Raw genomic sequence first — 12,605 nt, forward strand, 5'->3', positions numbered from 1 at the left:
TTTCCGTCGCCAGGTTTGTTGCCATAATAATGGATGCGAATTAAATTAATGCGGAACAGTGCAAAACGCCATTAGGGCTGTCCATCAAAGGGGAACCATTTGACATATAAAACTGAGGCCGAACCGCTGGAAAGCTGTCATCATGCTGAGAACTGGCTTCGTGATTTGTGTGATTATATCACTGCTCTTGGTAAGTACTCATAACACCGTTTTCAATTTGTTCTGGATTGGGTAATGTTTGAGGGTGGTTTTAATGGATTATCTGCACTAGATCGGATTTACATAATAAGCAAGGTCAATCGGGGATCCGTATTCGAGCTCCTTTTAAATCCTATGTGCATGTTTCTATACAGAATGGACTGGTGGCTGTCCGAGTTCACTGCCGGCACATGGAGCGTATTCACGAGGAGAACATCCACCACTGCTGCAAACATCAGGATGGCCGCGACGAAGTCACGGAAACTTGCGCCAAGCAGACCAACTTCCATTTGCCCAGTCCCACCGAGGAGGCCATCGTGGATGTGACCGTGGACCAGGCGATGGTCGGCACCTGCTGGGCCAAGTGCGTCTTCGATCACTACAATCTTATGGAGAACAACACCCTGGATATGGTCAAGGTGCGCTCGTACTACAAGCGGTACCATCAAACAGATCCGGAGTATGCGACTGAAATGCTGAATGCCTACGAAAAATGCCACACACAATGTGAGCTCATACAACATAATCATCGACATAGTTTAAAATTTAATTTTTCACTCCCACATTTTAGCTGAAGAGGCCACCGAAAAGTTCCTTTCACTTCCAATTGTTAGGGCCTTCTCCACCGCCAAGTTCTGTAAGCCGACCTCGAGTATCATTATGTCCTGCGTCATCTACAACTTCTTCCACAATTGTCCAGCGAGTCGCTGGTCAAATACCACCGAGTGCGTGGAAACCTTGGCCTTCGCTAGGAAGTGCAAGGATGTGCTGACTACTATGTAAGCACTTTCAAGTCCTGCCCCCAGGAAATACATTTTAATTGGAGAAACGAAATGATTTCAATGATTAAAGAAAAACAATAGCTCTCAACTTATGTGTTTTCATGGTTCATAAGTAATGGTGGGTGATTAAATGCTAAATCAACAATAAATTTAATTAAATGGACTTATTGTTATCCAACCATTAACACATCGTTATGTACAGAATAGTTCTGAATGCATCATATTTTTTCTGTCTAAACAAAATAATACGAATCTCGTAAATTGTAAATTTAATGTTCTTTATTGCAGTAGAATGGTATTCTCATTATTCACAAAGTAGCCAGCGAGTCCTGGCACTTCTTGCTGAAGGCCAGGGTGTCCTCGCACTCCTTGGTCTTGGACCAGCGATCCGCCGGACAGTTGTGGAAGAACTGGCGGATGACGCAGGCCAGGACGACACTAGACTTCGGATCGCAGAATTGCTTGGACATTTGCTTGAAGAGGGGCTTCGACAGGAACATGGAGGTGTTCTCCTCACCTTTGGAGAAAAATATCAGTTAGCCAAGAAGTCCTTGCTAAAATAACTACTACTGCTACTTTTGCCGTGACAGTGATCAAAGGCGTTGATCATTTCCTTGACATATTCCGGATCGTCGGGGAACCTTTCGGTGAACAAGCTTCTCACTGCATCCATGTCCAGGCTATTGTCCTTCATCAGGTTCAGCTTGCCGAAGACGCATTTGCCAAAACAAGTGCCTCGGATGGCGCGGTCCGCCGTGATGTCCACCAGGGCCTCCTCGTTTTGATTGGGCAGCGTGAAGTTGGTCTCCCTGGCACATCCTTCGATTAGATCATTGTGTCCATCGGGATGCTTGCAGCAGTAGTGAATGTGCTCCTCGTTAATGGCCTCCGTATTCTCGCAATCAATTTTAATTCCACCAGCAAACTAAATCATGTATTTGTTTATATATGAACAGTGGGAATTCCATTCCTAGAACTCACCCAAATCAGGCTGAAAAAACTCAATAAAATGGTGCACTTCATTGCTCCGCCGTTTATACCAAAATCAGCCCACTTCGACTGCTTATATAGTTACCCACATATCATTTAAATTAAAACAGGAAATCGCTGCCAATTTGCCAAATGTCGGGCCATCAGACTGTCTGCAAATGTTTCTTTTTCCGCTCATTTAATTCCAGTCATTACAATGGACATTTGTTACATTTAATTAAGCAATCCAATTTGGGTTTAAATTCATTTATCCAAATGATGAGCACGCATGGTTTTATAAATGTTATGACCATGGTAAATTAATCACATTCGAAAAGCAATGGTCAACATTGTTTGTTATTGGACGTTCCTAATTCTGGTGGCCGTTTCAAAGGCCCAGGATAATGAGGAAGCTACTGCAGTTGCCACATCTTCAGGTGATTTGACTGCGGATAAGTGTAACACATCGGTGAGCTTACTCTAAAACCGAACAGCAAACGTATTAAGTTTAAAAATTCAATTTAGAGAGCTGGCTGCTGTTCTGAGCTTTATATAGGGGAAGAGGACGACCTGGTCAAGTGCTTCGTTATACACTCACCCAAGTTGCCAGTGGATGGAGACGCTGACATGGGCAAGACCCTGAGGTTTCTATCGGTAGGTAACTAAAACGTTATATATAAATTATAAAATAAATATTTGTATCTTAAGTGCTTTGTGGAGTGCCTGTACAAGCAGAAGAAGTACATCGGCAAGAGTGATACCATCAACATGAAGATGGTCAAGCTGGATGCAGAAAAGACTTTTGTGGACCGGCCCAAGGAGAAGGATTATCACATTGCCATGTTCGACTTCTGTCGCAAGGATGCAGTCGGGGTCTACAACCTTCTGAAGGCCAGTCCTGGGGCCAAGGTGCTCCTGAAAGGAGCCTGTCGCCCCTACCTATTGATGGTATTCATGTGCATCAGCGACTACCATCAGAAGCACGAGTGTCCCTACTTCCGGTGGGAGGGCACTGCCAAGGAAGGAACTAAGGATCTGTGCGAAAATGCTAAAGCCGAATGCTATCAAATAGATGGAATTACATTGCCCACAAAGAGTCCAGCCTAAAATAACGAAAATAAATAACTGAATTTAAAACTCCAAAATGTCATGTAATAAAATTAAGCCCATAAACGCAGTATGTTTTTTTGTTTTAATCACACACCAAACATAAATTATTCGCACTGATGAATCAGTTTCAGATTCGCTTGGCTCAAGCGGGAGACCAGGATGGACTCAACAAGCTGATTCGATCGCCAGGTGTCAAGTGGTTCGGCAATATCCGTCCGAAATTTCGTGGCAAGGACTCCCTGTTCCATTCCTATCAGACCTACAGGATATTGGCTCTTTGCACTGAGTCCTCCGCATTGGTGGCCTATGCCGAGTTCCGCAACTATCCCTCCATCGCCGCTTTGCCCACGGATTGCTGGTTGGAATGGTTGTCCACCAGATACTGGTACTGATAGCAGGCCTTAAAACGTTAAACATATCATCTCTTTCACAAATATTCTTTAGCTTATCCATGTCCATTAGCTGGCTGAATGCGTTGTTCTTCAACTTTTGCATCTATAAGAGCGAACACTCCACGGTTCTGGTTGAGATCATAAAGGATGTGCTCTACAGGGAAAGCAGGGTGTGGTTTCTGATCGCTGTTAGGAGTCCGTACATGCCACAACCCATCCACTTTGTGGAAACCTTCGATGATTTGGAAAAAATATCCAAGGTCTTTTACCCGCTGGAATATAGCATGGATAAAAATAACAACACACAGTCCCTGTACATTGTGGATAGGTTCGTCCTTCTGCCGAGGATTTCTTACCGGAAAGCACTGTAAGCTCTGTTCTGTTATGCTCCTTGTTTCTATGAAGTATCTAAAATAGCATTTGAAATTTTGATATTCAAGTGCCTCTTAAAAGGCAGCAGACTACTAATCAGTTTGTCTGAAATTGATATCGCCTACTAAGATTTTTTAACTATTAGATATTGTTAAGCAATAACATTCTTCTTTTGTTTTAAATATTTCCCATGAAGGGCCGAAGATAACGACGATATTATAGCAATGCAAGAGGTTGAGAACCCAGAAATGCGAGAGGAGCTGGGCGACTACTACATTGCCGAGGAGGTAATGGGACAGAATCCGAAGAGTATGCTGGTTGTGGCCGAAACAATCAACCAGTCCGAGCAGTCAGAAATGGCCATCTTCCTGTGGCTGTCCTCGGATATAGACATTTTGTTCTATGTGCGCAACTACCAGATGGAACAATTCGGCAATCTGGTGAAGCCAGCCGATGGAAGGTCCTTCCACTACGAGACGATGACGGTGTCGTAAGTGATGGCTTTGCGTGCGGAAAGAGTAATTCCTTACCGAGTGTCCTGCAGATCGGTGCAGCGAAGGGCGGAGGCCAGCATGTTCACCGCAGATGCCCTGGAAGATCTGGATGCGGTGACGATTCTGGGAGGACTGCAGAGGGTTGACAGCGGTATGAGGTGTGATTATATATTCATTTGTAAGGAAAATATCCACACTGATTAATATTTCTCAACAGCGTGGCCAGCCTGGGTAAGATGAAGGTCAGCTCCATAGGCGGCACAATTGTGGATACTAACGTGGCGAATGAAAATAAGTTCTACATGCGCGAATGCCTTTACTCCAAGTTCAAGTACATTCTTGAGAGTGAGTTGTACCGCGAATGCCGGATGCTCGGAACATAACATTGGTTTATCATCTAGAACTCCACAGCACCGATTACTATTTGCGGCACGAACAAAGCGTGATTAATTTCATATATCCGGCCGGAACAGAGCCCGCGGGTCCGGCGGCCATGGCGGCGGCATCAAACGTTTTCCTTCTCAGGTGCATTGTGGCACGGCCGGATTTCCCTCTGCCACGCCTCTTCAATGCAATGGTGGCGATTTTTAGCGCCTATCCGGACAGGGATTACTGCATGATGCTGATGTCCGTGAAGTACAGGGCGAGCAAGAGCTATCTGGAGGTGATGCAGTACTTTATGGTAGGCCAGACTTCATTTGAGCCAACGAAATAGTATAATTATCAAACCACAGCCAGTGGCGTCACGGCCAAGTAGTCTGTCCAGCCTGGACGATGTATTCATAACACATCGCAGCACCATCTTTGGGGAGATAAGTCTGTACAAATTGGAAAAGGAGGACGTGGCACATGTGCACAACTTGGCCCTTGGGAACTTGCCTAGTAGTACACAAACTCCTAATTCAAGCAGCAGCAGCTTCTCGTACTGCTCCAAGGTGAACGAGCGGGAGGAGTTGGAGCACGAGCTCCATGTGCTCGATGCGATCATGAAGGATGTGCTGGAGAACGAGTTCAGTGAGTTCGCGGTGTTCACGATTCGGTGTGGGATCTCCACGAGATCCGTTAGGGAAAACACGGCGATTGGTTTTGTGATCGTGCGAGAGTTCCACAACCATGACAAGCTCTTTGAACACTACCATCTTCCCAGGCAAGAATATCAGTTGAATCGACGAAGGGCCGAGATCATATCACTGCGATTGCACCCTCTTTTCTTGGTCAGTGCCGGTCTGATATTTAGGGATTTGGCCAGGAAGACAAGCTTTTACGACTATTATTTCATTCATTCTGTCGACGTAAGTGAATAGTGCGCTGGAAATGAGTATTTACTTTTGATAAAATTACTCTATAGGGCTATAAGTACAGCAACGACTTGAAAAAAATGATGATGGTCGTAGAGCCGAAGCCCATTAAAAAGGTTCCGGTATTTACTAGGGTCCAGGCGGATCATAAAAAACCGAGGAAGAAGCTGAATCTACCCCCACCAAACTTTTCCAGGGATAATATGATCATCTATCGCCACAAACTCAACCCGGTTAAGTGGTTTACCAATAGCCAAAAACTGGTCATCATTGGATTCAGTGCAGTGACGAAGGCCTTTCTGCGACAGCTCGTGTTTCAATGGAATAGCAAGGAGTAAGTATAGGGTTTACTGTATATTAGCTACAATGGGATAACAATGTTTGGCTACTTTTATGATTGCCATTTCAAATATGAGCCTACAAGCTGGATTCTTTCCATAATATATATATAATATGTTGGAAATTTCTCATTAGCCACAAGAACTCGGAAAACTTCACCTGCTTGACTAGGCTTCAAGTGACTGTGATATGCAGGGCGGGCATTGTAGAGGCGGACTATGACAGCCTATTCAAGTGTCCTTATTGCACTAATAGCCAAGGATGCTATCTTTCGTACCGAAATGAGTCATGCTACGTGAGAGATTGTTGCACGCGGATTGATTTGCGAAGCTGGGTGCATTTTGTGCCAGGAAAGGTCGAAAAGGTCGATAGGTAGGGTAGTCATTAACTTATGGAACCTAGTGATTAACAGTGCCTTCAAAATCCATAGAGATAAAAAGTTTGTTAAGCTTGATTCCTGCGAAATTTACTATGACAAGCTATTGCTGATGTGCGACCGGCTGTTCGTTCTCCGTTGTATAGATGTGCCGGTGTATTCGCGACGACCTTGCAACCTCGTCGAGATTAACTTCCGCTTGAACAAGTTCCTGCTCTTCTACAAGGTTCGAGCACTCCTGGAGGATATGCCGCGAACGTATCTGGTCCTGGTGTATGGCAACAACTTGCACACCTACGAGTGCATTGCCTTTCTGATCGGCCACGGTGTGGATTGTTCGCGGATGGTGTTCGTCCAGCCACATCGCATCACTGGAAGGGATGCGGACATGAAGGAAAAGTGTCCTTACTGGGACAAAAACTTGCAGATGATCATGGACGACATCCTAGTGGAGAAGGGAGTCAATATCTTCACGGACTACGACTTCCACCATTACAATTTGCATAAGTCAACAGACTTCATTATGGAGGTGATATTTCAGCATTTCCCCACTCAAAAACAGATGACCTTCGAATGCGACCTCTTTATCTCCTTCCAGGAGGGACACCTCCACCAACGGCACAAGCAATGTGAGTATGCTCAATGGCTAAAATCATGTGTAAAAAGTGGAACTTCTTAGGGCTAGAAAATTCTGGCATCGAGCTCGACGGTAATGAAATCCTGGTAAACGAGCGCTACCAGACCAATGATCCAGATGTCTATGCAGCTGGTAGCTTCATTAAAATGCGGATCACACCCAACTATCAATATAAATTTGTCAGTGAACGAGAGTTGGCACGCAAGGTGAGATTGTCGTCGCTTAATTCATTTTATAATGTCCAATTACTTTTAGATCTTACATCATCTGGGCATTGTCACGGACAAGAATTTCGAGGATCGATTCGCTGAGCCTATGCTCTTCCAGGCCATTCTTCCGCTGCGGTACTTCATCACAAAAGTGACCATGCCTCGGAGATACCTTCTTTCCCAATTGCCAGTCATAGTAAATTGCAATTTGACCACGTATAAGAACAAAACCTTCTGTCGTGTGGGGCTATCAACGCGAATGATGGTGGATGAGATCGTGGTTGTAACAAAAAAAGTAAGACTATTTTGAGCTATTCCAATAAATAAATTCCAATAAATGTTGTCACTTCAGGAGTGCAATTTGGACTTCTTGCTGTACTTTTGTGGCAAGCACGAGTTGCTCCTGAACAAGTTAAAGTCACGCTATAGAGCTAATTTGATTCACTGCTTTTTGAAGTTCTTCCAGGAGCCCTGGACAGAGTTAATCATGCATGATGACTTCGAGGAGCTCCAGGCGGAGAATAAGGAGCTGCTCAGCCCCATGGCCATTTCGGCACTATCAGTGGGTTGACTGATGTTATTCCATATATTTTTCTTGCTATTTGATCCTTTACAGCGTCCAGGTCGTGGAGCCTTGGGCGAATTGACGGACATGGATTTCTTCACCCTGAACAAGCGCTACATCGAGCTCAAGCTACTGTCCTTCTTGAGGGAGCATCGAAGAGACTTTCGTCACAAGTTCGCCCTGCCCGAAGACTTTCTCAAATTGGACCTGGCTGACTACGAGAGATACATGGATACCGAGGAAAATGATTCGTCGTCGGACTTCAGTGAAACATAGTTTTCAAATGCAAAGCAGTCTGGTTGTGTACTTTCCGATTTTCATGTGCAGTGCTCAGATACAAATACACATTTTACTAATTTAAAATAAAAAATATAATGACCAGCAGCAATGATAATATATTAATCGCCACAGCGGGATTTCGGGATCAGCGGCGCATAGAAGACCTCTATGACGCCAAAAGCACTTGGCACTTTGGGGAGAAGGAAACGCCACCACTGGACACACTTTTCTTTAAAAACCAGGCGCAGCGACTGATAGTCTACAATAAACAGGAGTATCACCTGTTGCTGGCCTACAGCGAGTTTGCCAACCATCCAAATATTCCGGTGCTAGCAAACGATCTGTGGCTCCACTGGCTGAATGTTCGCTTTTGGTATGTCACTTTTGGATGAATCTGCATCTAAGCTCTAGGCTCACTGATGTATCTTTCCCAATAGCGTTGATCTTCCCATCACGCTGCTCAATGCAATATTTTTTAACTTCTTCATCTGCAAGGATGGCCACAGCCAAATGCTCAAAAAGGTCATCTTGGAGGTCTTCTACACCGAGCACTTGGTCAACTATATGCTAGTGGTTAAGCCGCCAGATTGCCCGCCAGGCCAATACGATGCCGTTCAGGCCTTTGGCACGACCTACTACCCAAAGTACTCGAAAGTCTCGGAACAGAAGCATCTGCCGGCGGTCATCGTGATCCAACGGCGCAGCACCATGCCAGTTCTGTCCTTTCGCAAGGCGCTGTAAGTTGTGCCCAGAAATCGTAATCCACGCTCCTCCTTTTCATTACTTCATTACCAGACCCGAGGACAATGACGATATTGTCGAAATGATAGATTCCGAGGATCCGGAACTGCGGAAAAAGCACGGCGACTTCTACATCGCAGAGCACCTATTGAATGCGGAAGGTTCCGATTCCGATCATAACGATAAGATCATAATTGCTGAGGTGCGTAGGTGTGTGTTCCTTGCCCCGAAACTGACTGTAATGTAATGTTGCAGTTCGAGGAGGAGATTGCCGATAACGTCAAGGGAGCTGGCCTAATGTGGCTATCCCAGTCCCTTGATATTGAGATGCTGGCCACCAACTATCACTTGGAACGTTTGGGCAACTTGGTACGGCACACCCCGGGTTTTTCGCACGCCCATGTGGGATTCGAAGTGATGTAGGTGATTCATGCACTCCATTGGAAATCTTTCTTTCAATGTTACACTTCTATTTAGCTCAGTAGAGCTGAAGTCGTATAAGGAATTGTTCACAAGAAAACAAATGGAAGAAAGGTATAGGTCGCACGTGAGTAGGATTAACACAGATGGTCAGGATGAAACGAGGAATATTTTATTCAAAAAGTACAAGCACCTATATGAGGGTGAGTAAAAATGTAACGAGGCTTTCCCTATTATAATCATTAATATTTCTAGAACTTCGCGAGGGAGCGTACTATATAACAGCGCATCAGGACAAACTGGAGATCTCTTTCGATTTGCCAGATGGCGAGAAATCGACCAGCGAGAATCGGCTACAGTACTTGGCAAAGGCCTCCAATGGTTTCCTGCTGAAGATGTTCCAGTTGCATCCACTGGTCCGCTATGAGTACACGTTTTACTCCTTGTCGGCCATGTTCAGCGCCTTTCCGGACCATGATTACTGTGTGACCCTGGTGCCGGGCAACGTGTCCACGAGTCCTTGCCAGCGGGAGCTGCTCCGCTTCTTTCTGGTGAGTGAATATGGGATTTGAAATTCCGCTGGAATTTCCTTCAGCGTTATCCTTTAGCCAGTTGCCCATCGTCCGAGCAGCACCGTTTCCGAAAACTTGTTCGTCGCGCATCGAAGTACGCTGTTTGGGGAACTCCGCGTACATCGATTCGAAAGCCAGGAGATCGATGAAATCAGAACCTTGATAAGCAAACAGGCCCGCAGAAGGGAAAGCTTGTCGGAAGATGAATCTGAGGATGGTAAAGGGTTAGACAATTACACAGAGGACGTCCTGTCCATATTTGAGGATATCATAAAGGAAATCCTCGAGGATCCCATGTGTGATCTGACTTGTTTCACCATTCGCTGTGGTCAATCGAAGAAGCATACCGACTGCCCGTTGGTTGGCTTTATAATCCTGAGGTGGGAATAATAACTGTCTAAAGTATATAACTAGCATAAATGTTTCCTTTTAGTCCCTTTTTGGTATATGACGATATAAGCAAGATATTCATGATGCCAAGAGACCAGTTTTCGCTGACGCACAAACGTGGCGAGATTGTCATGTTTAGGCTGCATCCATTTTTCCAGATGTGGTGCAAGACGATCCTTCGTACCGTTGCCTTATGCGATAATTACCGAGAACTGTACTACATACACTACTTTAGTGTGGGTTATCTATTAGTTGCACAATGTTTGAACGTATTTGAAAAGGTTCCTTTGACTTCTAGGGTATCTCGCTGCCCAATGATCTGATGTACAACATGATGCCCGTTGAGCCTCGCCGCATGAAGAAGAATCTGTTCGACTACAAGTGCGTTTCCTTTAGGCGCCGTGTAACGAAGGGAAAGATGTCAGTAAATGCCAGCGTTGATATCTGCACCAGCCGCATGCGGCTCTTTTGCCACAATCTTCAGCCCACAATGCACATGGGCGGCAAGAATTCCCTGCTTATCGTGGGCTTTTCGAGCACGTGTATGGCCTTTCTGCGGACCGTTATCTTCGCTTGGAATTCAAAGGAGTAAGTTTATATAACCGTGACACCCACGAAAGTTGACTGATTCATCTAATGCCTAATAGTTTGATTAATTATAAAAAGTACAACTGCCTGCCCATGGTGGACATCACGGTCCTGGTCGGTCACGGAATTATAGAATCAGCATATGATTGTGACTTCTCGTGCAACTACTGCGCGAACGGCAGGAACTGCTATGTGGACACCGGAAACGTGAATCCCTTTGTGAGGGATACAATGCAGCGGATGGATGTGAGGCATTGGGTGCGTTTCGTTTCCGGAGAAATGAAAAGTATAAAGAGGTGCGTGACTAAATATAGTTTTAAACTTTCATCTACATATTCCCCTTGTTAGACAAGAAAAGGTGGTGGAGCTGTCGGATGGCTGTCATCTGTACTACGATAAGCTGGTGCTGATGGGTGCCACAAGGTACGGGTTTGAGGACAAGGAATTTAAGGGGCATCCGATTCCCTTGAACTATGTGGTCAACAATACTCGCCTGGACAGGATTATCTTTTACCACAAAGTGTGTGAGATGGTCGAGTTAATGGAGTCATACAACATTATAGTCTACGGATACAATCTGTGTATATACGAATGCATTCACTTTTTGGTCACACATGGTTGCAAGGCCCAGAACATCACATATGTGCAGCCTCACGTGCCGATGGTAATGGAGGACCTGGGCATTCCCGAAAAGGATTCTCGGCTAGATCCGATCATCCTGGAAATGATAGCTGACTTGGGAGTTACAATATACCAATCGACCAACTACAGCCAGTTTATTCTGAGTCAAGACAACATGAACATTGAGAAGGTGGAGCTGATCATGCATCCATCTAAGAAGAAGGTCGTGCTGCCCTGCGAACTCTTTGTCAACTACAATGACAATACCATAAGTACGAGCATGGAGAACGGTAAGACAGATCAGAATAACAATTATATCCATATAATATATTCTTTGTTCTTTCCCAGTTCTCTCCGAGGCAGGAATTGAAATAAGTGAAAGGAGAATAGTGGTCAATTCGCGATATTGCACCAATGATCGCAACATATTCGCCGCTGGTATAAACGTAATCATGATACCGAAGCCAAACTTTCAGTATACCTATGGCAGTCCGCAAGAAATGGCTGAAAAAGTGAGTGTTCATCTAAAGTTAGTAGTACCTATGTACAAATTTATCTTCTTTAGCTGGCCTACGAATTGAACATGATTAAGGTTGTGATGCAGTCGCGATACTCCAAGCCGTACATGTTTACGGGAATCCTGCCAATGGGCTATCAGATCATCAAGATCACTCAACCAAAGCCCCTGCTTATAGGTCAACTACCGATCGACTTCTCTGAGACCTTGACTACCTACGATGATGGCGACTTTTGCCGCATTCGACTTAACAATAAACTGATTGTCATAGAGATTGTCTGCGTCACCAAGAAGGTAAGCAGTACGTAGTCTCTATTATACAGATAATTTATTGCATTATTCTAGCCGAAGAGACTTTACTTTATGGAGTACTTTTGTGGCAAGCACGCTATGCTCCTCAATGATCTGCGTGGTCGCTTCCAATCTGGCTGGATTCAGAATTTCCTGGATTTCTTTGAACAACCCTGGACAGAGCTCCTGATGCACGACAGGTTCGAGGATCTGCAGTTAAAGAACCGCAGACTTCTGCTCTCAATGCTGCTGATGAACAACAAGGATACCAATAATCCCAGGAACAGTCTGGAAAACACGCAGAGGCTAAAGCTGGAGGAAAACGTGATCGATTTTGTGCGAACCTATCGAAAGGATTTCACTCACGAATTTGCGCTGCCTGAGGATTGGGGTGTCTTTAATCTATGAGCGGTATGACTTTAGGTTTACCATACATAAATACTAC

General features: G+C 44.9%; 5 protein-coding genes and 1 long non-coding RNA gene across 12 annotated transcripts; 4 read left to right on the plus strand and 2 right to left on the minus strand.

Annotated features, from left to right (window-relative positions):
• Positions 1 to 31: 31 nt before the first annotated feature.
• LOC6735750 lies at positions 32 to 1,068 on the plus strand. Its single transcript, XM_002082627.4, has 3 exons — positions 32 to 190; positions 354 to 705; positions 770 to 1,068. The coding sequence occupies exons 1-3, from the start codon at positions 143 to 145 to the stop codon at positions 979 to 981; spliced, it is 612 nt and encodes a 203-aa protein (XP_002082663.1). The 5' UTR covers positions 32 to 142; the 3' UTR covers positions 982 to 1,068.
• Positions 1,069 to 1,237: 169 nt separating this feature from the next.
• LOC6735751 (general odorant-binding protein 68) lies at positions 1,238 to 2,028 on the minus strand. Its single transcript, XM_016181353.3, has 3 exons — positions 1,962 to 2,028; positions 1,557 to 1,905; positions 1,238 to 1,497 (listed from the first exon to the last, which is right to left on the minus strand). The coding sequence occupies exons 1-3, from the start codon at positions 2,001 to 2,003 to the stop codon at positions 1,289 to 1,291; spliced, it is 600 nt and encodes a 199-aa protein (XP_016029115.1). The 5' UTR covers positions 2,004 to 2,028; the 3' UTR covers positions 1,238 to 1,288.
• Positions 2,029 to 2,289: 261 nt separating this feature from the next.
• Positions 2,290 to 3,141, plus strand: LOC6735752. The gene is made up of 3 exons (XM_002082629.4): positions 2,290 to 2,418; positions 2,475 to 2,603; positions 2,658 to 3,141. The coding sequence occupies exons 1-3, from the start codon at positions 2,290 to 2,292 to the stop codon at positions 3,054 to 3,056; spliced, it is 657 nt and encodes a 218-aa protein (XP_002082665.1). The 3' UTR covers positions 3,057 to 3,141.
• LOC27208689 lies at positions 3,123 to 4,153 on the minus strand. The gene is made up of 2 exons (XR_001600993.3): positions 3,808 to 4,153; positions 3,123 to 3,723 (listed from the first exon to the last, which is right to left on the minus strand). It is a non-coding gene; the product is annotated as an uncharacterized LOC27208689 (long non-coding RNA).
• Positions 3,176 to 8,116, plus strand: LOC6735753 (cilia- and flagella-associated protein 61). Of its 7 annotated transcripts, XM_044922586.1 has the most exons (15): positions 3,176 to 3,444; positions 3,504 to 3,818; positions 4,020 to 4,313; positions 4,368 to 4,475; positions 4,535 to 4,662; positions 4,719 to 4,999; positions 5,052 to 5,609; positions 5,666 to 5,949; positions 6,090 to 6,326; positions 6,385 to 6,859; positions 6,929 to 6,959; positions 7,010 to 7,173; positions 7,223 to 7,471; positions 7,529 to 7,738; positions 7,793 to 8,116. In XM_044922586.1, exons 1-15 carry the CDS (start codon positions 3,176 to 3,178, stop codon positions 8,015 to 8,017), a joined length of 3,828 nt encoding a protein of 1,275 aa, XP_044778521.1. In that variant the 3' UTR covers positions 8,018 to 8,116. The 7 variants fall into 7 exon arrangements, 5 of the variants coding, with proteins under 5 accessions (XP_044778521.1, XP_016029118.1, XP_044778522.1 ...); XM_016168751.2 differs by having other exon boundaries at positions 6,385 to 6,959; XM_044922587.1 differs by lacking the exons at positions 7,223 to 7,471; positions 7,529 to 7,738; positions 7,793 to 8,116 and having other exon boundaries at positions 7,016 to 7,154.
• LOC6735755 (cilia- and flagella-associated protein 61) lies at positions 8,116 to 12,568 on the plus strand. The gene is made up of 14 exons (XM_002082632.4): positions 8,116 to 8,393; positions 8,458 to 8,757; positions 8,816 to 8,963; positions 9,017 to 9,180; positions 9,239 to 9,384; positions 9,437 to 9,732; positions 9,790 to 10,133; positions 10,187 to 10,379; positions 10,442 to 10,731; positions 10,791 to 11,027; positions 11,080 to 11,642; positions 11,701 to 11,864; positions 11,918 to 12,163; positions 12,215 to 12,568. Exons 1-14 carry the CDS (start codon positions 8,116 to 8,118, stop codon positions 12,566 to 12,568), a joined length of 3,723 nt encoding a protein of 1,240 aa, XP_002082668.1.
• The last annotated feature ends 37 nt before the right edge of the window (positions 12,569 to 12,605 follow it).

This window comes from Drosophila simulans, chromosome 2R (genome assembly GCF_016746395.2).
Source record: "Drosophila simulans strain w501 chromosome 2R, Prin_Dsim_3.1, whole genome shotgun sequence".
Lineage (NCBI taxonomy): Eukaryota > Metazoa > Arthropoda > Insecta > Diptera > Drosophilidae > Drosophila > Drosophila simulans.